Source organism: Chiloscyllium punctatum, chromosome 48 (assembly GCF_047496795.1).
Source record: "Chiloscyllium punctatum isolate Juve2018m chromosome 48, sChiPun1.3, whole genome shotgun sequence".
Taxonomy (NCBI): Eukaryota; Metazoa; Chordata; class Chondrichthyes; order Orectolobiformes; family Hemiscylliidae; genus Chiloscyllium; species Chiloscyllium punctatum.
Window position 1 is genome coordinate 41,346,242 of NC_092786.1, and position 25,428 is coordinate 41,371,669.

At 38.2% G+C, this 25,428-nt stretch overlaps 1 protein-coding gene across 2 annotated transcripts in view; it reads left to right on the forward strand.

Moving 5' to 3' along the window:
* Positions 1-25,428, forward strand: part of galk2 (galactokinase 2) — a 119,106-nt gene that overhangs the window by 51,323 nt on the left and 42,355 nt on the right. For both annotated transcript variants that reach the window (XM_072565049.1, XM_072565048.1), the window contains 2 exons: positions 14,160-14,258; positions 20,545-20,697. In XM_072565049.1, coding sequence (XP_072421150.1) covers positions 14,160-14,258; positions 20,545-20,697 — 252 coding nt within the window. The remainder of the gene's footprint in view (positions 1-14,159; positions 14,259-20,544; positions 20,698-25,428) is intronic.

Consider the following 25,428-nt stretch of genomic DNA (forward strand, 5'->3'; position numbering starts at 1 on the left):
TAGGATGCCCGGAACACACATTTTTCCCTTCTCAGACGTATGCCTGCCTTGGAGAAACATCGATCTCTTACGTGCTCTTTATTGGTCTTCCCAGTTAGTAGCAGATCATCCAGGTAAATGGCAACCTGGGGTGGACCTTGTAAAATGTTCTCCATTGTCTGCTGAAAACCAGCAGTCTTATATATTGGTACAAATCCTTTTGGGTATTAATTGTAGTTTACTTCTGGAAGTACTCATCTAACCACAATTACAGGTATGCATGGCTCATGTAAAACTTTATGAAGGACAGCATTCCCCCTCCCCCCAAACCCAGCCAGCTTTGCGTGTAAGTCCTCTGCAAGGGATTGGGTATTTATTCAGCTGCAAGAAGCGGTTTGTTTAAAATCTCCACAATGGCAAACTGACCTGTCAGGCTTTACCATCAGTAGGACCAGTGCTTCCCAGTCTGTAAACTGGACTGGTTTGATGATTTCTTCGCTTTCCAGCCTCCTGATTGCTGCATCTGCTTTTGCATGTGAGGCAAATGGCACTGGGCAGGCCATGCAAAATCGTGGAATTGCTTCTTGGTCAACATTCAAGGTGGCCTTGGCTCCTTTGATAATCCCTAAACTTTCCTGTAAAATGTCCCTGTATTTAATTAAGATTTCACTCAGGCAGCCATTTTTCTAATTTAAAAACGTTCAGCCAATTAAAGTGAATCTTTCTGAACCAATTTTGCCCCATCAGGCTTCGCCCTGAGCTTTTTACTACAATCAGTAGTAACTGAACCAACTGCATCTCAAGTGAGACTAGAACGGAAGTTGTAACCTTAATCTGTAAAGATTCCCAGTCTAGGTGAGGTCTGACACAACCTTAAGGGTTGGAGGTCTGAGTGAATTTTATTAAAGACTGGTTCAGCAATCACTGATACAGGTCCACTGACATCAATTTCCATTTGAACTGCACCCCCGCATGACCCCAAAACTGCCTCCCGCCCGCCCCCAAACCCCATCCATCACCGCCCCCTGCCCACCACAACACCCAGTGCGACCCCCGCCCATCCCTCTGTGCCCCCCCACTGAGGCAGCCGAACTGGACACCAACAAGACTGCTGCTGCTGCCTTTTGGCAGGGGTGAGTCTCCAAATAGCGCACACACACACACACACACTTTTTTACTGCAACCTTTTGACATGTTCCACCTCTGCCCTATACAGGACAATGTTAGAGAGATTATTTAGGGTACACACCTGTGTAGAACTCCAGGGAAAGTGTGGGAAGCGAGAGAGGGGGTGGGAGGTTAGTCCTTTGGAGATGGTGCCTGTGCTTCCATCAGTCCAGAACTGTTCTTGGCAGCCACTTTTAATCACTGTAGACAAAAGACGCTATCAGTGTTGGACACACGTCTTTGATGTTATGTTTCTGTTGGGAGCTTGAGATCTCCTTCGGATAATCTGATTTTCAGATAATTGGTATTCGGATAATCGAGGTTCCCCTGTACATCATTAATCCCACATACCAAATGGTGTCCCAGCATCTCATCAAGGGTTAAAGCAAAGTCACATGCCTCTGCAAATCATCTTAACCTCATCAAAAATCCCAATACAGATTCCCCTGGTTCCCGAACTGCTAAGTAAAACCGATAGCATCTCAGAATTCGAGGAAACTTGGGGTCGTAATATTCCTTAACTAAATCTGTCAGCTCTTGCAAGGATTTAGTATCTGGTGCCTCAGGAAACATTAGGTTCCTAATAACCGAAAAAGTTGCAGTTCCACAAGCTGTCAGGAGAATTACTTGTTGCTTTTTATCTACCTCTATGCCATTTGCCCAATCTTCAGCAGGATCGAACGAGTCAAGTTCCCCAACTCAAAGACGACTGTTGTGAACAAATCTCTTCAGAAGTGTATTTTCTTTCTCTTGTCGCCACTGATATAACTCCATAGAGTTATATCCCTACACCAAGTCACCCTCTGTTTACACGTGCATATCACTTGACACTGGTCCGGCTTCCTCAGGGCCAGTCCTCAGAGTGAGCAGAACCTCTGACACTCCTGCTTATATCAGTCAGCCTGGTCTCCCTGAGTGGACCAGATTAACAGCTCCAATCAGAGAACTCATATTCTATGAGCTTCACCTGGCTGACCTTGTTACAATAACTACATCTTGTATGTGCAATTTTTGAAACATAAACAGCTCTTATTGCTGTTTCCTTAATTTGTACATTTACTCCATCAACACCAAAAGCCATTCCTAGACATTTTTGATGTTAATTTCTGTTTTGGAAAGTGAGCTATCCCAATTGGGAGGTTGCTCATTCCCCACAGGTGTGGCGGAAAGCAGATTTTGAAAATAAAAGGACAGTTTAAACATACTGTGCTGCTTAATATGATTTTGATTTTTCCCTTTCCAACCTGGGTCTGTGAAAAACATAGAATTTAAAGTTATAATTGTGCTCTGTGGTAAATTTCATTTCTACCCACACAGAAAGTGTTTAATTGAGCCCTTCAACTGAAAGTCAAAAACCAGATTTTCAACTATCTTAGTAAAATTGCTCAAATATTTTCATGTTATAAATTGCAGACAAATTAATGAATAAATTAAACATCGTGTTTTTCAATCTGTTGAAGTAGTAAGGAATCTGAGAATTGTCTTATGAAATACCCTGGCAAACTTCCCAACTCTTGTGGATTTATGTTGTCAAAAAGAAGTCTGTGTGTCAAACCTGTTTATTCCAAAACACAAATGGGAAGTGGAGCTCATTGAAAATCTGCTTGTGGCAAAGCTGCATCAACACTACGCCCTGCATGGTACAGACATGAGAGCAAAAGGTTAACAGAACAGATAACATCATTGCTTAATTCTAGTGGCTATGATGACAACCAGATAATGTCTGACAAACGTCCCAGCTCCTGATGAAAATGAGTACCATTACCATACAAAACATATGTGAAATAGCAGCAAATTGGAACTTAGCATGCAAAGTTGAAGCAGATGTAACTTTAATTAGTCTCACGTATAATAAGGACTTACCCTTTTTAGCATTACTCATAAGTAGTTTTCTGATTTATACTTGAGTGGCACGCTATTTTCTTCTGAGTCTAAGACCAGTTGCAGAACTTATATCAAAATCTATCATAGTCTTTAGTTTTCAATAAGGTTCCTTTGGAAACTAATTTGCGACAGCAGCTGTAATTTAAATAAACTTTGGGACTAGCAGATCATGAGTAATATAGAGCATTTCTTTCTACTGAACTGATGTAATTGCTTTGTTCCTCATTGAAGTCTTAGGCTGGGTTTTGCTTGAAGTGGGAGTTCTTGGGGTCTGCCTTTGAGCCTGTGAATCTGATGCCAGGTTTTTTCCATTGGAGCTCCTGTGCTCCCTGGATGGCAATAATTTCAGTTTTTACTGGGAGCACTGCATAATCCAATGCCAATTTGAAGAGGGTTGGGTGCCTCATAAAGGAGATGCTTTTTGCTCTTTGTGTATTTCCTTTATATTAATTTTTTTTGCTCTTAATCTTTCCCTCTCTGTTCCCACCTTTCTTTCTTGATTCCTTATATTTTTGTCTACTTATTTTTGCTATCTGGATTCTGTGCCAAATCTTTAAATGAAAATGGCACACTGTTGGAGTTGGTTTTACGTTATTATATTGATTACAACATATCAAAATTCTTCTTTGGCTGCAATGTGTGTCTTCTTCCTTTGTGACTTATGACTTCTTTATTTGTGAAATGGAAATTTACAGGAAAGGGGAAACAGAATTAAATATATCGAGCAGGCCAATTGGATTAATTTGTACTTCATCTCCTGTACTTGCATTTGTCTTAGGAAATTGGAACCTAATGCTATCTTGATCGTAATGTAAAAGGAGTATGGTTTAGATGTTGGCTTTGTGTTGAGGAAGAGATGGTAGAGTGATTGAATAAAAGGTGTAATGAGTTTTTTTTTGGATATTACTTCAGCAAGTTACTTTTAGGAGTATTTAGCCTGTCAGGTATAAGGTTTGTGGAAGAAAGTTTGGATTATGAACAAAGTAAATATCAAGTAACCAGTTAAAAAGAAATTTGATGTATAAAAATGTGCTTGAAACCAGATGGTGTAATCACAACATTTACTATTCATGCCAGCATTTTTACTATTCACATGGATTTATTTTCATGAAATTGTGTGTTAATTTTCTTTCAGTAAGGAATTAGAAGTACCATCATGGATTTATTGCAACTTGATCCATATTAACACTTGGAAGAAGTACACGTTTATAAGCCATCAACACCTGATACTTTGTTCAATATCTATGCTTAATATCTATCAGTTTAAAATGTTAAAACAAAAATCTTAATATGTTAAAAACATCAGTATGTTTCTGCTTGTTCCCACTATACTCCCACAGTTTTCTGGGCTGTTTAAAATAATTACTATATTTTGCCTCACTATTTATTTATCATTTAAAAAAAATTCAGACTTCACTCACTTGATTTTGTCCCAAATCCTGTCAACTGTCTGTCGGTCGGAATAATTTTGGATATATTGGTCTTTGATTGCTAAAACAATTTGTTCAGCTGCTTTCCGATGAGTTTAGTCCTATAACTCTGAAGATGAATATATGTGGTAGATGTAATGAATTCAAATTTTGGTGCATTTTAAAGCAAAGAAACCTGTAAATGTGAGGCAAATGATCTTATTGGTAGTGCAAACAAGCCTGGTTTGTCACTGATTTTCTCCTTGTTTTGCTAATATTGAGCTTCTTTTCATGATACTATACATTTCATTCCACGGTTTTTCACCTGTCAGAGTGAATGGAAAGCATTGCATGTAAACATTTATTATTCTTGTGCCTGTGCCACTGTAATTAACTTAATCAGAGGCTGTTTGTGCTTTAATTTACAAAAATCTCCACCTATTATATCCTATTATTCCACAACTTGGTGTGTAAGACCTTAATCTCAAGATTTTTTTCTCAACCAAATTGCTGGGTACAAACACAGATCTCGAATCTTGGCTGCAATCTTTGATGTAACCGAGAGAAAATTGTATTGATTAGAGCAGTGAAAGGCAGTGGAGCCACAGAACTTTGTTACCTGGCTTTCCATATTACTGTTCATTTGTTGTGGTACTGAAGTGCCACATAGCCAGTGCACGGGTCTTCAAGTGTGGTCTGTGGGCTCGTCCATATCAAACACAAATGCACAATGTCACAGCCAAGGCCAGAACCCTCATTGATGCCACATGTATGGTATAATTCATCATAATAGTGAGCAATAGTGGTTTTATAAGCAGGATTTATGATAATCCTACATCATATAACTGTGAAATCAGATTTTCATTGCTTGTGGGATTGAAAGCAGTGAGGAACCAGTTGAATATGGAACTTGATATGAAACTGAAGACTCTTTAACTTGGAATCATCATTTCATTGGTGTCTCATCAAAACCAGCAACATTCTTCCCATTATTCTGATGAATGAAAGTGAATAGACTGGGAGTGTAGGGAATCCATAAAGTCTTCCCACCCTCCCACTGAAGTGGTCCACAAACAAAAATGTTCGAGGATCTCTGACAAAACTAAACCTGTTTTCATCTTGACATTTTCTGCTATTTATTTCATGAATGTTTAGTCTTTAAGATGGCAGGTTCTTATTCTGTTAATTTACAACAAACATGTAAGATAAGAATTTTGTGCACTCCTGAGAATATTGCAATTTCCACTACAATTACCTCAGATCATTTCAACTATCTTTGGCAAGATTTTTGTATATCAACTATTGAGATAATTTAGTCAATTTCAAGCTAAATTGCTCAAGCTGATTATTGCTGCCTGCCTGAGTAAAAAAAACCTCCACTTTAACATGCTGAGAAACCAGACGTTTTATATTGGACAGTTTAAGGAGGGTCAAAACCCGATTTAAAAGTATATGGATTTCATTTAGGCTAAAGGCTAAAATTATTCAACTGAAATCACACCAGGCATTAGAGAATTCATAAAACTAGATGTCAGAAAGCTTCCATTGTATTTTAATTTCTCAGATCAACATTAAATATTTGAATTTACACCCCATGTCCATTTAGCAAGACTGCATCTTAATTTAGCTTTGCATAGATTTAAATATCCAGCTGTTTGTTGCAAGTAACAGGAAACTAAGTCTTTTGAATTTCATATATTTTTATCCTTACCTATGATTAGTGTCATTATATCAAATGATGAAATGCTATTTCCTTTGCACCTGTTAAGGCACTTGCAGTCCCCAGGGAGAATTAATAATTTAGATTGCGCTAGTATAAGTAGGTGCACCTGCTTAACAGGATCACCTGGAGTTAATCAAATAGATGGCTACACTGGACCAGTTGAAGTGCATTCCTTCTAATGTTTCTGCCTCCTTTGCAGATCTCTTGAGGTATGTCTGCAGTGCTGCTTTCCAGAAGTGGATGTTATGCCGCAGCATGGTGATCAACGTGTGGGGCTTCCTGGCTGCTGCATGGTCACACAGCTTCAACAGAATGCCTCAGTCACTCTTTGAAGTGGTTATGTGCTTCAGTGCCACTATTAAAGTTAAAGCCTCCCTTTTGATGGCAGCTGCAACTCTCCCTTGTAAGAACTGCAGCTGTGATTGATTTCTGAAAGCCCCACCCCATCTCCGTAAATATATTCCTGATTGAAACCTAATACAAGTTGCATTTGAACTGAACACAAAATGAAATTTATTCAAAATAATTTGTAGGATTGGTCATTCCTGACTTTATTGGGCCAATTGGTTTTGTAACCATAATAATGGGGTCACAAAATGTACCCTATTTAGTATACTGCCTTTTTCTTTATCGTTTTGAAATACTGTCTTTCCGTAGGATAAAAAGAAGATATCTGGTTCTGGAAATAAACCTAGGGCATGTGCTCAATCTGGCTGGTGGATTTTAGAGTCTGTAGTTTAAATCTGTTATCAAAGTTGTGAATTCAACATCTTAACCTTTACATTATTGTCAGATCCAGGAAAATGACAATTTTGTAAGCTTTTATTTCATGCAATAATAATTTGTGGGAAAGCGATGGCCTAGTGATATTATTGCTGGACTGTTAATTCAGAGACCCAGCTAACGTTATGGGGACACTGGTTCGAATCCTGCCACGGCAGATGGTGGAATTTGAATTCAATAAATATCTGGAATTAAGGATGTAATGATGACCGCGTATCCATTGTCGCTTGTCAGAAAAAAAACCATCTGGTTCACTAATGCCCTTTTGGGAAGGAAACTGCTATCCTTACCTGGTCTGGCCGACATGTGACTTCTGACTCACAACAATGTGGTTGATTCTTAACTGCCCTCTGGGCAATTAGGGATGGGCAATAAAGGCTGACCTAGACAGTGATGCCCTCATCGCGTGAATGAATAAAGGAAAAAAAGTAACTAAAGATGTTCCAGTGCTTTTATTATAGCAATGTTAACTGTGAAATGAAAAAAACAAGTCAGTGTTTTTTAAAATTCTTTTTATTCACCCCCTGCTAAAGGTATCAGCTCTTGCTAGACATGATGTAGTGAAATGCTGAATTTCACCAAAGCCACCTGGGAAAGGAAGAAATACGAGTTGAGCAAAAAATGTGAACATTTTAATTTGAACTGCCTAATTAATCTTTTTACCTTGGGTCACTTTTTCTTAACATTATTTAACTTTTTTTATTCATTGTTTGAATGAAATCTAATTTGTTAGATCCTATTTCCACTCATGAAAAAAAATCTTAAAAATATTTACGTACCTTTTGTCCCTTCAAACATAGTGAAGTAGAGATAACATTTTTATTGGCTGACAACTCATTTTACTTGAATTCTTTCAGCCATTTGAGAGCTTATGTTTGAAGATCAACATGGTAATATCTCACATGCAATCAAGTCAAAACAGGAAGAGGATCTGCAAAGGAGCAAGCTCATCAACAGGCCACAGAGCCTGACAGTGCAAGAGTAACTATTCTTGTCTCTGAAACCAGAAATGTTTCTGGAACAGTTTTTTTGTTATTTGTCCTCCTTTCTTACTGTTGTTCCGAACTGAACTTGTAGTGGGTAGTGTTCTCATGAGCTTTCTGCTCCTGTCCTCCTTGGTGGTAGAAGATGTGAGTTTGGAAGATGCCACTGAAGGAACAGATTGCTGCACTGCATCTTGTAGATGATATATATGGCAACCGGGGTGCACCTGAAGAGCATTGGATGTATAGGGTGGGCTCCATGAGTGACATGAACATCCTAGTAATTTTCTTCCATTCTCCCTCTAGTCATACATAATGAGATACTCAATCCAGATAATGTCCAAGGTAGAAATGTTAACAGTGTGGTTATAATGTGACCCTCAAGTACATCAAATTGTGCTATTGTCACACCAATACATTTGACATACCATTCTTAAAAATCATTGTTGATAATATCACAAGTTGAATCTTGAGATTGCATTTGTACTTCGTTCACAAATGGTATTTACTTTCCTAATTAATGCAAGTAAATCTGCCAATGTCTTGGAGTGGAAAATAAGCCGTGTTGTGAAATTGGTTTGTGATGATGCTGCTCCTTTAGCAAGGTTATGTTCTTTTTTTTTCAAAAGGGGTTGTAAAAGGCAGAGGTTCTAATTTGATTGGGATTAGGCCACTTTGATTATGGTTAACAGATATTACATAAGGCAACAATCAGGGAAAAGGGCTTTTAGTTTTTATTTAAAACACTTGTACAATGAAAGAGGAGCAGACAGTTTTTCCAGTTCAGACATTTTTCTAGTTTGGTGTACTTTTAGCAGTTAGTTTTAGCTGGGGAGCTAGAGAAACAGCTGCAGTGGAAAGAGGGTCCAGACTTTAGCAAATGATCCCTGGCTGATTCTCTCTGTCTCTGTCATTCTCTCTCTAACATCTGTCCTGTTAGAACCTGGGTTTGAATTTACCTTTTGTGCTAAAGGGTGTATTTTTGGGGATGTTGCAGGAAATTGGAACAGCGTCATTTAAGTTGCGATAGAGTCGGTTGGGTTTTCAGACAGCTTAAGTTATTCTATATTGTTTTCTCTTTTGTTCGTGTTTCATTCGGTAGTCTGTAAATAAATTCTGTTTTGCTTAAAACTCAGTGGTTTGACCAGCTGCATCACTCCTGGAATATTCACCTTACATCTGCCTAAAGCAATTAAAAAAGTTAATGTCTGGTTGACCTTCTTGAAATGTTTTGAGGGGGTCTGGCCTGGTCCATAACAGGTTCTACAAGTGTACTTAAAATGTATATCTTATTTTACTGTTCATAAGACTGTATTTCACTTGGAAGACGTGCATAATTAAATCTTTTGTGTATCTTAGTTAATTGCACAGCATCAGGTTCTAAAATAATGAGGTCTGATGTTATTAAGTAGTTGCTTTAAATCTAGTGCAGTAAAGTGAACCAAAATTAACTGCATTATAACTATATTCCACAGGTATTCAAGTTTGTGATGTGTGTTGGTACTGATCTTTTAATCTTTACTGCTCCTGATTATAATCTTAAAATCAGTAACGTTTATACTTTGTTCTAATAATATTGTTCTACATATAAAATTTTGTCAAACTATACCTGCAACATTTATCTTTAGCCTTTTTAACTGCTTCTAATATATCTCATCAGCATTACTCACATTTGGATTATATGTATGGAAGCAGAATCATGAGGATAAATGTAGGATAACACAATGGTAGCAGTTAACTACAGTGCAACTAAATTCAAACAGTGGGTGGCCTTATTTTTTGGAAATTATCTAAGGAATCTACTGCAATAGGAGAGCAGTTTATCTCCATGAAGTCAGTGGTCATTCTAACTGGGGAAACAGAGACTTGGCTAGGGCACAAGACAAACTATACTTAAGCAAATCGGCATAATTAAAAACAGAGAAATATATGTTAAAATATTTAGTGAGAGTAGTAATAGTATTTTACATGATTTACACTAAAATTGGTCCTCTTGAACATTTTGCAAATAGTTGCTGAGATTTTATGGTCACTGGCAAAACAATAATGTTTGTTGCTGACCACAAAGATCTAGTGACCTCTGCTGTGGATTTTCATTCTCCTTCTATTAATTTGAATTTGGTGTTGAGTCAGGACATCTTGAATCAGTGATACCAACAGACAAGTTTCATTTTTAAGTATTGTCATAGATCCCCAACCAAGAAACGAATGCACTTCATTTTCAATTAAATTTTTATGTAGAATGAAATAAATGATTGGAAATTTCACAATGGATTAAGACAGAAGCTAAAACATCATAAATTTAAGTGGAAATATGTTAATATTTATCAGAAATTTTGCCATTCACAAATATAAATGTTTTTTCAGTGGAATTTTTCAGAAGTGGATATGAACCCAGTATTATTTATTCCATTAATATCCCAGTTACATCCCAACAACAATGCTCAATATTTCAAGGATGTTTATAGAAAGACTAACAGAATTAAAAGGGTATGTTTTCATCAACATAGCAAATCCTATTTGATTGCAGCCTGCATGGACTTCAACAGTACATCCTTTTGAAAAGTATGAAATCACGAACAGCAACGTTTAGATTTCTAGGTTCAACTGATTTTTTGCAGACTCCAGGACTTGCTGTCAGTTTCAAAGGATTAATGAAGGTGAATACTGACACATTCGTTTTTATTATTACTGCAAAGCCTGGTCCAGTAGAAGGAGTTTCTCTTGTTCCTGGAAGTAAATAGGTGAATACTTTCACCAGCATTTCACCTGTGTTGCTAAGATACCAGGTTTTGACTGTTGAAATTGATTTTTAAAAAATATTTCACAGATTTGTTAAAATCTAAATAATGTGCAGATAAAACCATGCACATTGGTGGAAAATATTAGACATTGATTGATTAAACAAATATCACATTGTTGTGAAGGTCAGATTATGGTAATAATTCATAAATAACTCTAGAAAATGGTTGTGACTGCAGATTTAATCATATGTGTATAATAAAGTACAATTCTACAAGTTTAATAGCCATGGAAGTTACCGTGGAATTTAGTGTTTTCTGCAGAATTGACCACTTGTGGAACAAAGGATAAGAACATATCTGATAGTTTTAGCAAAACCATTTGTTAGATGAAACAGAAAATCTAATGCATTGCGATGTAAGTATGTTTGTTTGAATTTCCTCATAGTTCGAAATGGAGATGATTGTGAGTACCATTTCTTATCTGATATGATTGGGAAAGAACTTTGATAACAGATTTAAGATTGTTACAGAAAATGGAGACCTCTAGCCAGCAATTCTAAAGAATAAAATTGGACAACAAGCTCGATAAAATTTTTCGACAAATACTTTTATAACATTTAGGTAGTTATATCTGTTTCATCCTATCACCTCTCTTTTTCAGCCATCGGCCATGGCTCAACTTTTAAATAGCATTAGAATTTGAATACTTCAAGATGTTTCTGCCCAAGGTGTAATAATCATGTTCTTCTTTTGAGCAGGTGCTGCTGCCAGTCTTTCTTTAGTATTAATCCATAGTGTTGTTAATTGATTGTGTTGAAGAATGAGTCACTGGTAATTCTCAGCAGAAGAGGCTCCTGTCTTTAGTAACGAGATGTGTTTATAGCATTGCATTAATTCGTTAAAGAACTTGTTCTGATGGTGACATGAAGAGTAGAAACTATGACTGTCTTCATCTGCAACTGCTCAGAATAGTCTGAACTGCCTCCAAATGCCTGATGCTGCACCCAGTAGTTGTATTATATACCAGAACGGGCAGAGCTTCAGTTTTACTCATAACTGATCCATTTCTGTACTCATCGCACCTTATTTTCTGAAATATAGTCTAGTTTAAGTTTTGTAGCTCTGGTATCTTGTGCATCTTTTCATATGCTTTAGTCTCCTTGCTGCACTCTACTTGAATTGTAGCCAGTATTCAAAAGAGGAATGAGCTAATTCACAATGTAGACTCAGTAACACATCCATGATTTATGTTCTATGTCACGTGTTGTGTGCAACCCAATATTCTATTTGCTTTACTTGGGCTACTTCTTGTTGTAGTTGATTTTAATGATCTATCCATCAATTGTTTTCTTGTAGTCTCAGGCTATTTTGTTTATAGTTTCAATATTTACTCTTCTTTTGTCTTGGCACTTTACAGTTTGTAGTACAACATTTACTTTATTATTTCTCTACCTAAATTTTGAAAACATCTGGTTTTCATGCTCTTCTTTGTTTGTGACACACATGACAAGAATATGATGGAATACTTCTTACTTGCCTGAATGAGTGCAATTCCCAACGCAACTCAAGTAACATGAACCTATCCAGGACAAAGCACCACATCCACAGACAGTCATTTCCACCATCACCAATGCAAACGTTCACCAAGGCTCCTTAAACGCACCTTCAAAGCCTTATCCACTCCCATCCAGAAGGACAAAGGCAGCAGGTACAAAAGTAAACCACCACCTGCAAGTACCCCTTCATAGCACACACCGTTCTTATATGGAAACAAATCACTGTATTTTCAGTGTCATTGGTCAAAATCCTGGAGCTCCCACCAGGACAGCATTATGATGGGTGTACCTATACCAAATGTGCTGCAGAGGCTTAGAAAGGCAGCTTATCACCCTTCTTCTTAAAGGGCACCTAGGACCGTGCATTAAATGTTGGTCCAACCATTAGTGCCTACATCCCCTGAATGAATAACAAAGAAACCTTGTCTTCAACCTCACCAATTTTGGCAGATTTCTCTCTGTTCTCATTTCCATGCTATGCAAGCTTCCATTTGTAACAGACCCTAAGGATTTTCAGTCTTCTCTGAAATAAGCATATTTATAGCTTGGTTTTAAAACTTGTTTTTTTTTCAGGTGAGTGGATGTGGAGTGTGACACTATTGGAACATGAAAAGGACTTTTCTACTTTGTACATCAACTTTCTGTACCAAATGCCTCCACCCCATTACAGATAACATACCCATGAACTCTGATGTTTTCATGTTTTTCGATTCTGCGTGTTGCAGTGTTTCATTAATTCCTAATACAATATCATGATGTTGACTTACAATTAATTTGTTAAAATCAGCTCTAAAAATTATTCAATGTTTGAGAAAAACAGATGCAGGCCTTGGAGATTGTCACTGAGGTGGGAAATGTATGCAATCAGTAGTTTTTTTTCTGTATTTTTTTCATGCAACATGAGCATCATTGGCAAGACATTTGTTTCCCATTCCTAGTTGCCTTTGCGAGGATGGTGTTGTGCCACCTCCTGCAGCTATCGTCCATCTGGTGCATCCATTCTGTTACAACACAGGGTAAACCCCTCTGCTAATTTAAACCAGCAACATAGAAAAGATGAACCTGTGCTGTAATCTGTTAAAATTTGCGAGGCAAAGAGCTATCCCCGAGGTCACTATTTAAAGTAAAAATTAACAACTTTATTCTTTAAGTCCAACAGAGAATATTAAAACCAACATGAATTTACAACTCCTTTCTCTTAAACCTATCTCTTACCTCCCACTCTACAACGCTAGTCCGATTAAACAAATCCCGATTAAGATTTACAAACAAAACCCTATTTCAGACAGCTTTGCCAAGTTTCCTCTGTAGATTTTCCTCTGTAGCTTCTTTCAGGTTAGTTTTGATGTTCTGCTGTGCAAACTCTTTCCCCAGACAGGTACCTCTGAGTGAGCTCTTGAGCTAGCAGTTTCTGTGGCAGTTCTCCCTCTAGCCGTTCAAAATGTCCATTTTTTTACCGCTGAACATCAAATTGTTTCATTGATTTTAATATTATCAAAATACTAAATTCAAATGTGATTTGATTTTGGTATCTTGAAGCATAATTTAAACTGATTGGCTGAATTTGAATTTGTTTTTGTCCCATGGCAACCTATATTGCTATTTGTATCAACCATGTGTTGCATTGTTACCTTGTTCAGAACACCTTGTGCTGTGTCAGGCAGTTTTGCTAGCTTTTCAACTCTCTTAAAGGTATAGTACCTCTACGCCTTCATAACAATTCATGGTGCTATTTGGAAAGAATATTCAGGGTTTTGGCCAAAGGGTAATAAAAAAATTTGTGACAAGATCCAGGCCATTATGGTGTGTAACTTGGAGGGAAGTGTGCGGGTGGTGATAAATTTTTTTTAACTAAACAAGTGATTTTTTTTGGTATGAATTCAGTTTGATATGTAGACCACATTTAGCATTTCTTCTCAATTTATTTCTAGGTGGAAATTGCAGAGATCTGTGCAAAGTGTGAGCGGTACATTGGCACTGAAGGTGGGGGTATGGACCAGTCGATTTCATTCCTGGCAGAGAAAGGAATGGTGTGTTATGTGTAAATTTCAAATCTTTGCAAATGTCATCACTTCCATTAAGGGGCTATGCTACTATGATGTGTATCCAATACTTAACTCATCCCACATATTACTTTTCAAATTAAATAAAGGAAACTAAGCATAAATTTTAAATGGAAAAATTCAATAGTTTCACACTTTTTCTGAGTACATTGAACTGCGTCATTCAAGTGCCGAAAATTAAGTAATCAAAGAGATGTATGCATTGGATACATTGGTTGTAATTTTCCAAAACTCCTTGGATTCTGGATAAGTACCAGAAATTTGAAAAACGGCAAAAATTAGCTAACTGTAAGCTAATTAGCCTGACATCTATTGTTGGAAAAGTATTGGAATTAATTATTAAGGAAGTACTCGAAGAACATTTGGAAAATCATAATCTAATCAAATGACAGGGAAGTCATGTCTGACTAATTTATGAGAGTTTTTTTGAGGAAGTCTCAACCAGAGTGGACAGAGGGGAACCAGTTGACGTGTTGTTTTTGGACTTCTGGAAGGCATTCTACAAGGTACCTCACAATGGATTAAGTCATAAGGAGGTAGTATATTTTTGTTGCTTCAGTACTCTCCCAGCTTCAAAGTGAAACAAACCTGTTCCAGCAAACAGATTTCCAGGCAAATTGAAACCAGAAAGTCTTCATAAGTTCCACCCATCTCATTTACAATGCAGTTTTCTGACTGCCCTTAATCTGACTTCTGGTGTTTACTGAATGCTTTTAAGCTAACTTTGCTCTGATTGTCTGAGCAGACATGACTGCAAGTTTTGAAGACACCACATAAAGAGCTAAGAAAGCCATCTGCTATCTTTATAGCTCCACTACTGTTTTGATTCTATTAATCAAACTAGATAACCTTCTGAATTGTCATTTGTTTTAGGTGATCTGGGCATCACTAAAGCTCACCATTTTAGTTACCTTACTGTCCTAGTTGTTAAAAATCACACAACACCAGGTTATAGTCCAACAGGTTTATTTGGAAGTACACTAGCTTTCGGAGCGACGCTCCTTCATCACAACCACCTGATGAAGGAGCAGTGCTCCGAAAGCTAGTGTACTTCCAATTAAACCTGTTGGACTATAACCTGGTGTTGTGTGATTTCTAACTTTTTACAGCCCAGTCCAACATCGGCATCTCCAAATCATTCCTAGTTGTTAGTCTCTTAAAGCAACATGAACCCAACCTTTTAAATGGAGGTGCTTTATTTATAATTATTCAATTTTCTACGGTTAGAGTTTAATTCCTGAAACTAAAAGTGATGTACCAAAGCACATGAACTATGAACTAGACATTTGCAAGAAAAGCACCTTAAAAGTCTCCAGGAAATGAAAAGAGAAATAAGCTACACTTATATTGGAATCTTGGAAATGAGCAATGAAGTATGTTTTCACTACATGAATCTGGCAAGTTGAAGACTAATTATACCCAATAGCTGTGGCAGGCAAATGCCTTGAAGTATTATGTGGCAAGTGATCGATGACTGGTCAGAATTCCAAAGTACTTTGCTCATTTTAAATTTTTAATTCCAAAATATGCACTACTTAAAAGAAGGATGGCTACAGAAAAATTGTGGCTTTAAATTCAGTGACTGTATGACAAAGGCTTGTCTGAAATCCATGGAATGTTGCACATGTAAATTGTCAGGGAAACTTCAAACAGGGAGACTTAAGAAGCAACGAAACTGGTTGACTGCCTCTCACTCTTCTCAGCAGAGAGTCACCTCTTGCAGAAAAATCTATTACGCTCCAAGAAATTTCAAAAAAATGGTTAAGAAGCTAGTTTGAGTATTCTGGAGTGGGCTGGTGGGACTGATTTCTGTTTTGTGTACTTTCCTAGTTTTGAGCATTAACTTGCCGTGAAATTTACAGTCAAAGAATTATCCCTGTGTTGTATGTAAAGGAAGGCCCTCTGTTAAAAACTCGAGTACAAACCAGTTACAAGGAGGAATCAGGATGCAGGATCTTCAATTAGCCTACAAAAACAAGATTCATGAAACTGACTGTTCAACTACCAATGTCAATGCAGACAGTACCTCCACTGCAATAGCAGCAAATTCTTGCTTTTCACAAGTAATTCAGCAATTGATCTGTATATTTATTTTCTTAACTTGTATCTTTTGAACCCTCCACTTATTTCAAATCTGTGTGTTGCGTTACTATTATCTTTCACGTTTCTTAATTAATAAACTCACTTTCTGATGATTCAAGAAAGTCTGGTTAAATTGGCCTGTTTTAAAAATAAGTTCATTTTGGTCAGGGAGAAAGGTATCCACAAGGGACGGGATGCTTTATAAACTAACCTTGTTGCATTCAACCAAGGTGTGTGGTTGAATAAACAAGGGGAGCACATTCATCCCTCTTTTTCAGGGAACTTAACAGTTTGGGTTATTTCATCTGGAACCTAATAACACAATCTAAATAACTTATCTGAAGAACAAAATGTTATGAGAGTAATGGACAATTTTCTATTATTCTGCTGGATTTCTTTGAGAAGTTAAAGAAAGCTCAAGAATTGGAACTCATGCTTTAGAGCTATATAGTGGAAACCATTTACAGAGATTTACAGGATACGTTTGATAAAGTTCGATATATGGAAAGACTTTCAAAGAAGGCTACAGTTAATAATTGTTTATCCAGTTATACTGAGACATAGCTTTTACAGTATGAAACATAGGTTGCAATGAAGAACAATGATAGTTACATTTGTGCAGGTATCAGTTTTATCCTTTTTAAAATTTGATTATGGAAAATGGGTGTTGTTGGGTTATTGCTATCCCTACTTGCTGTGAAGGTGTTGGAGAGCTGCCTAAACCACTGCAGTTCTTGGGTGTAGGGGCACTTGTAGTGATGTTAGAAAGGGCATTCCTGGATTTTGACTCAGTAACAGAGATATAGTTCCAAGTCAAAATGGTGTATAGTTGAGAGTGAAACTTGCAGATTGTGGTGTCCTATGCATTTGGCTTAATGCTTTCTACTTGTCACTGATAATATTTGTACCTGACGTGAGAATGAGTATTTGAAATATTAGAATACTTGGTGATTGTACCATGTATGTATTCCAAGAAGACAACACAGGAATTTCATACTCAGTTGCCCTTTATATTTCACAGAGCCATTTCCTTTAATTGCAAAGCAAAGACCAAAGTAACCAAATACTCAGAAAGACATGCTATTCTGAATGGGTAGTGAATGACATTTATTGACAGTGCTCTGTTAATGTTGAACAGAAGTAGATGTACAGAGTTTTACTTGTGAGGGATGTCTTCTGAAAGAAGGGGCATCACGGTAGCTCAGTGGTTCACAGCACCAGGGAACCAGTTTCAGTTCTAGCTTTGGGCGACTGTCTGTGTGAAGTTTGTACATTCTCCCAGTGTCTGCGTGGATTTCCTCCGGGTGCTCCAGTTTCCTCTCACAGCCCAAAGATGTGCAGGTTATGTGGATTGGCCATGCTAAATTGCCCATGGTGTCCAGGCTTGGTGGATTAGCCATGGGAAATGCAGGGTTACAAGGAAAAGGTAGGGGATTGGGTCTGGGTGGCATGCTAATCAGAGGGTTAGTATGGACTTGATGGGCCAAATGATGCTTCCATACTGTAGGGATTCTATGAAAAAGAATTCCAAATATGTAGAGCCTGCTTGAATAAATAGGATAATATCCATAGTAGGATAGTTTGAACTAATGTTTGGTCCATTTACAAGAACTTCAAGACCTTGTTGAGCAAAATGTAATTTTAAAACTATTTTTAAGAATTTCATTTGATCACTTTTATTTGTTAATTCGTCTTTTGTAGTGTGCACTAGTTGTAAATGGAAGGTCATCCTTTCTGAACAGATTTTATGCTTAAATACAGTATTATGTTGAGATGAACTGCAGAATTGTATTTTTAATCATAATTTCAGTATTAATAGTGACTGAGCAATATATAATTTCACACTCAGTAGGTGAACAATAAGGATATTCTTGTAGGAATGCTGCTGCTGACAAGTTATTATCTACGAGACTTGGCAAGTCTTGCTGCACTTGGCATCAACACTGTCTGAGGCCCTAGCAAATGTGAAAGTGTTTCTCTTTTACGGTTTTAGTTGAGATTCAGGCAGTATGTGATCGTCAAACATGCAACTGAAATGACTTGGAGTGGAATGTTGGGTCAAGTGTAAATGTTACACTTTTCATTGCAGGTACTCATAATAGATCTGACTGTTTTCTGATGTTTTTACTTAATTCAGAAGAATAGGATAAATGGAAAAGGTAACATACTTTTCCCAGTTCTGCACAAAGTCTTACACTCAGGCTTCAGTTTTGAGAACTGTAGCTCTGTAAACCGAACCCTTAAAAAAGACCTCCCATCCACCCCAATTTCAGTCTGCTTGTGTGAGTTGGACTAGATTGGAAGTCTAGCCAGGTGACCCAGGAACAGCTGAGAACCTGCCAGTACCTGAGGCAGACTGGAGGAAGGCCTGCCTCAGGGCTCAAGCACTTTGTTCAAAAATTAAAATAAGAGAATAAAATATACAAATTCCTTCACCCCCTCACCCTTCCCATCCCATTCATTCCATTCACCCTCTGGTCCCATCCATGCCAACCAGTGTCATTTAAAGTCTTCTTCCCACCCCCATGGCCTCTTATACTCCAATGCCAATTTAGTACCTACTTCCACCCACTATGCCTTTCCACCTGTGTACACAAGTACCCATGCAAACAGGAGAAAAGAAATAAAAGTCAATTTCTTACAGTTTTATAGTGCAGAATACACTTTATTGCACATTCATTCATAAAAACAACTTATGACAGGTGTTGACAATTCTTGAAAGGTCAGTGCTTAATGACACATTTTACAGCTCTCAGTAAGTTGGACAGTTCCGACAGGTTTATGCCATTTTACATCAGTCTTTATCATGGCTTCCAATCCCAAAGAGCACCTTATTCCCTTCCACTCTGAAATCATACCTGACCTCCTCCAAGGTTTCCTGGGGGCATACTCACGTGAATACCTCACCTCCCCAAAGGGGTTCCCAGACTATCAAAAAGAAATAACCTGAGAACAGGCCTTCTCCACATACTGGGTGCCAGACATCAGGGGCTTTAATATCTGACTCGAATGGAGGCACCCGCTGTGAAATGCTCATGCTTGACCTTTGGACCACCCCCAATCCCACCTCTAAAACAATGGAGAATGCTGGGTACAGGGGTGGGACTTAGGATTTCTCATGTTTTCTGCCATTTTCACTGCAGTGGAGAAGCTCTCCGTGGTGAAAATCAGCTCCAAAATGTTCTTCCTGCCAACTGTTTAATTTGCTGTTTTATTTTCCATAGGCCAAGTTGATTGAATTCGACCCACTTCGTGCCACCAATGCAAAATTTCCAAAAGGAGCTGTGTTTGTGATTGCGAATAGTTGCATAGAAATGAATAAAGCTGCAATTGCTGACTTATGCTGTGATGGTGATTCCATCCTATGTCTAACTCAAGTATCAATTCTTTTTACTAAATCCCATTGTGTGTCTGGGAGGCTGTTTGACTGAAGAGGACATTACTGCTGAGTCCCATCCTACTTTCACCACACATCCATATGCATATAGTTTCCAGGAAGCGCAACTAGAAAACAAAGAGTGGTGACGCTGCTGTGGCTAATGGGTGCTGAGGCCATTTGTATTTAAATAGATATATAAAGAAATCACAACAGAAAAACTATGAGCAATGATTTGTACTTTTGATAAATCCCTTACTTTGTTCCCTTCTGCCACCTATATCTAACCTGTATATAAAATGTTAATTTGTTCCCAGTTTCAATCACTGGCATTTCACTACTTCACTGTAGTCTGTGAAGAAAGGAAGTTTCTCCTGTTCTCTTAAATCACTTGTGTTTAAACTTCTATCTCTGCATCCATATTAGAGACTGTCCCTCAATGGAAGTGATCTCTTTCGATCTTCTCTCTCACACCCTTTCATAATTTTAAACATTTTTATGGAATCACCCTATCATTTTGAAGTTTGTTTTTGCATGTAAGCAACCTAACTATCTTTTGCCACCACCCAAATGAGAAATGTCCCTAGTGAAAATTCAGTTAGTTACTTTGCACTCAAGTTGCCAACTGAGTAAATGGGGGTCAAAGCAGCCATTAATAAACAAGATTACTACATTAGAGACATACGTAATATTGTGAACTCCATAATTTTGGATTCTAATGCTGGTTGCCCTGAATCCATTTGTCAGACAATCCACCAGATTCATCTGTATAATTTGCCGTTTTATTTTCCACAGGCCAAGTTGATTGAATTCAACCCACTTCGTGCCACCAATGTAAAACTTCCAAAAGGAGCTGTGTTTGTGATCGCGAACAGTTGCATAGAAATGAATAAAGCTGCAACAGCTCACTACAATATCAGAGTTGTGGAATGTCGACTTGCAACAAAAGTAAGTTTGTTTTCCTAATTGCCGACATTCGGTAACCAAGGTGCATAGATTTAAAGAAAGGGGCAGAAGATTTGGAGGAGATGCAAGGAAAATATATGTTCACCGAGGGTGGTGGGGGAATCTGGACTCACTGCCAGTAAAGGTGATAGAGGCACAAACCCTCATAACATTTAAGACGTATTTAGATGTGCACTTGCAATGCCAAGGCATAAAAGGCTATGGTCCAGATGCTAGGAAATGGGATTAGAATTGTTGGATTTGATCATTACAAACGCGAGGGCAGCAAGACTCTTTTCAGTGCTGTAGATCTCTATGACACTATATACAACAGAGCATGATGCATGGGTTGTGTAGAATGTGACAGTTATCTATCAAAACTCTTTAATGTAAAGATAACATTGTACCTGTAGGAACAGCAATCAAAAAGGAATCTGTTTTTTGCAATTTTGCTTGTAAATTAAATTTAGAATAATAAGCATTAAGTTACAAAATCAAAGACAAATCAAAATTATAAGATTATATCACAAATCATCCACTTCACTTCTTTGGTGTTATACTGAAGGAAAGTTAGTTTATCACTTACGTGTAATATTAAAATGCTATATTTTCCAGTGGACTTTAAACACTGTGGAAACAGGAAACTGTCCAAATGTCTTGATCAGCATTCTCAGTGAAACCATTATCACCAGAAAAGAAAACTGGACCAGCTGATCACTTAACTCATTCTTCTCACTGGAATTTGTGGGCAGTTGTTTGCTGAAGTGGCAGTAACTTGGTGTGTAATTCAGATGTGGAAAGACAAATGCATATAAATCGTTTAAACATACCAAAAATGTACACCCATTCACTATCACTAAAATAATTCTCTGCTCAAGTTATGGATATTTGCATAGTAAAGGTTAAGTCCTCAAGAGAAGAGTTTGGGAGAAATAATTCCAGAACTCCCTGGTGACAAAGGAGATAAGAGATAAAAAGTGTGCCTTTGAAAGGCATTGGATAGTAAATCAGTTGGTTTCTTTATGTGATGATGGTTGTAGTTGATAGAGGTCAGTCATCTCAGCTGCAGGACATTTCTACAAAATTTCATCGAGATAATGTCAAGGCCCAACCATCTTCAGCTGCTTCATCAATGACCTTCATCATAAGGTCAGGTGTGGGATGTTTACCAATGATTGTACAGTGTTCAGCACCATTCACGACGACTCAACTACCAAAGCAGTCCAAGTTCAAATGCAGCAAGATCTGGACAATATCAACACTTGGGCCAACATGTGGTAAGTAACATTTATGCCACACAAATGTCAGGCAGTAACTGTGTCTAATAAGAGACCATCTAACCACTGCCCCTTGAAAGAAAAATGGCGTTACCGTCACTGAATCTCTCACTGTCAATGCCCTAGGCATTACCATTGACCAACTCAGTTGAACTCGCCATAAAAGCAGGTCAGAGGCTAAGAATACTGTGGCGGGTAACTCACTTCCTGACTCCCTAAACTCTGTCCACCATTACAAGGCAAAAGTCAGCATACTACCCACTTGTCTGGATTAGTGCAGCTCCATCAACACTCAAGAACGTGACACCATCCAGGACTTGATTGATTGGCATTATATCCACAAGCATCCACTCCCTCCATCACCAATAGTGCAGCAGAGCAACAGCAGTATGTACTATCTACTGTAGAAATTCACCAATGATGTTTAGACAGCCCCTTCCAAACCCACAACTACTTCCATCTTGTATTTTCGAACGAGATGGGTGGGGAGTATTTTGTTTGGATAATCGATTGTTTGGATAATTGATCTGATCGTAAACAAGCGGTAATTTATGAGCGCCAGTTATCCGAACATTTCTTGGTTATCCGGCAATACTTGCCATAATGCTGTTTAACTGATAACTGAATGCTGAGTTGCCTAATGCCGTTTTTACAGGACCTGGAGATGTTGTTCGGATAATCCGAAATTCAGATAATTGATGTTCAGATAATAGAGGTTGTACTGTAGAAGAACAAGGGCAGCTAATGTATGGGAACACCATCACTTGCAAATTCCCCTCCAAGTCACTTACTATCCTAACTTGGAAATACGTTGCCATTCCTTCACTGTCACTGGGTCAAAATCCTGGAATTCCCTCCCTAAGGTATTGTGGGTCGATCCGCAGCACTTGACTGCAGCAATTCAAAAACGCAGCTCAACACCACCTTCTCAATGGCAGCTAGGGACGTGCAGTAAAGGCTGGCCAACCATGCCCATGTCCCAGAAGAGAATTTAAAAAAAAATCAAGTGGAATGCAGAAGGTTTAGAAGGAAAGTGAAAAAGTGCATATAAGAAGTAAAGAGGGATTGTGGAAAAAAACTGGAAGCTAGCATAAACAGGAATTCCAAAGTCTGATTTAAGCACTCAATAGTAAGGCAAAAGGAGGAATAGGATCGATTAAGGACCAAAAAGGGGATTTACACTTGATTCAAAAATCAAGGTTGAGGTGTTAAATAAATACTTTCCGTCTATTTTTACAAAGGAATTGGATGCTGCCCAGTACATGGTCACAGAGGAGGAAACTCCATCATTGGAAGGCTTAAAAATTGATAATGAAGAAGTATGGGATAAGTTAGAACATAGAAGAATACAGCGCAGTACAGGCCCTTCGGCCCTCGATATTGCGCCGATCAATGCCCACCTAACCTACACTAACCCACTATCCTCCATATACCTATCCAATGCCCGCTTAAATACCCATAAAGAGGGAGAGTCCACCACTGCTACTGGTAGGGCATTCCATGAACTTACGACTCGCTGAGTGAAGAACCTACCCCTAACATCAGTCCTATATCAACCCCCCCCTTAATTTAAAGCTATGCCCCCTTGTAATAGCTGAAAAGTTGTTAGTATTTAAAGTTGATGAGATACCAGGATCAGATGAGATATGTGCAAAGACATTTGGGAAGTAACAGTCGAAATTGCAGAGGCATTAGCCATAATCTTCCAATTGTTCCTGGATGAGGGGGAGGGATATGGTGCGCAAGGACTGGAGAACTCCGATATTATGTCCCTGTTCAATAAGAGTTGTGAAGATCAGCCCAGCAATTACAGATCAGTCAGTTTAACACTGATGGTGGGGAAACCAATAGAAACAATTATTTGGGATACGTCATATGGAAAGATGTAGATTGATTTAGAAGATTTCTTAAGAGAAAATTACATCTAACCAACTTAATGGAGTTTGTTGAAGAAGTAACAGGTAGGGTTGATAAGGGAGAGTCTGTTGATGTGTTGATGGATTTCGAGAAGGTGTTCAACACTGCCATACAGCAGACTTGTGAGGAAAGTTGTAGGTCAGGGAATAAAATGAACAGTAACAACATGGTACAAAATTGGCTGAGGGTTAGGAAAGAGAGTAATGGTTAATTGCTTGGGCTGGAAGGTTTGTAGTGGAGGATTTCAGGGGTTGTTATTGGGACCCTTGCTTTTCCTAATACACACACATATATATGTTAACTAAATCTTGGGCCGGGGGCAATTTCAATGTTTGCAGACAAACCAAACCTTGGAAAAATTATAAACTGTGGAGAACAGCGTAGAGCTTCTAAAGGACATTGGCATATTGGTAGTTTGAGAAGATAGTGGCAGCTAAAGTTCAGTGCAGGGCAATGTGAGATGATACATTTGATACAAAGAACATAAGAACATGGGGAGATAGCATAAAGTAAAGGCTAATAAAAGATGTACAGAATCATTGGGACCTGGGAGTTTATGTAGATAAATCATTGAAGGTGACAGAAAGAACTGGTAATAAAGCATGCAGTATTCTAGGCTTCATAAATGATGGTAGAGAGTAGAAGAACAGTATTTGATAAATTTAGGTTAGACAGTGGTTAGACCTCACCTGGAGTATTGTACCTGTATACTGTTCTGGGCACCACTCTATAGGAAGGATGTGAATACATTGGAGAGAGCGCAGAAGAGATTCCAGGGATTAGACAATTCAGTTATGGGGAAAGGTAGGAGAAGTGGGACCTATTTTCCTTGGAGAGGAAATTTGATAGGAGTGCTAGGAAGCAATGTAAATGAGGGGAATCACATCCAGATCCAGGTGAAAAACTGGGCTAAATGCTGGTTTGGAAGCTTGGCTGAAGAACAGATTAGAGACCGGTTGGGACTGAAGAATGTAATTTTCATGATATTGAGGATGGTTACGTGAGGAAAGCAGGAGGTACACTGAGCACCAATGCTTAAGGTGATAACAGGGCTAGGAGGTTGTGAGTTCAGGTATATGCTGAGTATCAGGGCAGCAAAGAACAATGTTAGTAATGAGGCTAAGAGCAGAGAAGCAGAAGCTAGAATGACCAAGTCTATTTGAAGAATGATCAAGTAAGAAAGAGCCAGGGCAGAGGTTTATGCTGAATGCCAAGTGCATGAAGAATAGCCTGAGTTACACGATTGTAGAGAGAAAACCAGAACTAATGTTGGGAGGGTAATGGAGAGGAATGGCGGAACAAAGGAGATATAAAGAATTGAATACTGAATGGCAAAGCTGCAAAGTGGGCTGAAGGGGCCAAGGGTACAAGAAAGGATGTGCACAAGGACAGCAGCCTGTGCAAGAGTTGAGAGACGAGGCTGCAAAGTTAGGGACAATGGAATAAGGTCAGGAAGCACCTTTGGGAGATATTGCAGGTTCTGTCCATCAATACCACCATGTTGCCAAGATATGTGAGATATACAAGATAATGAGAGGCA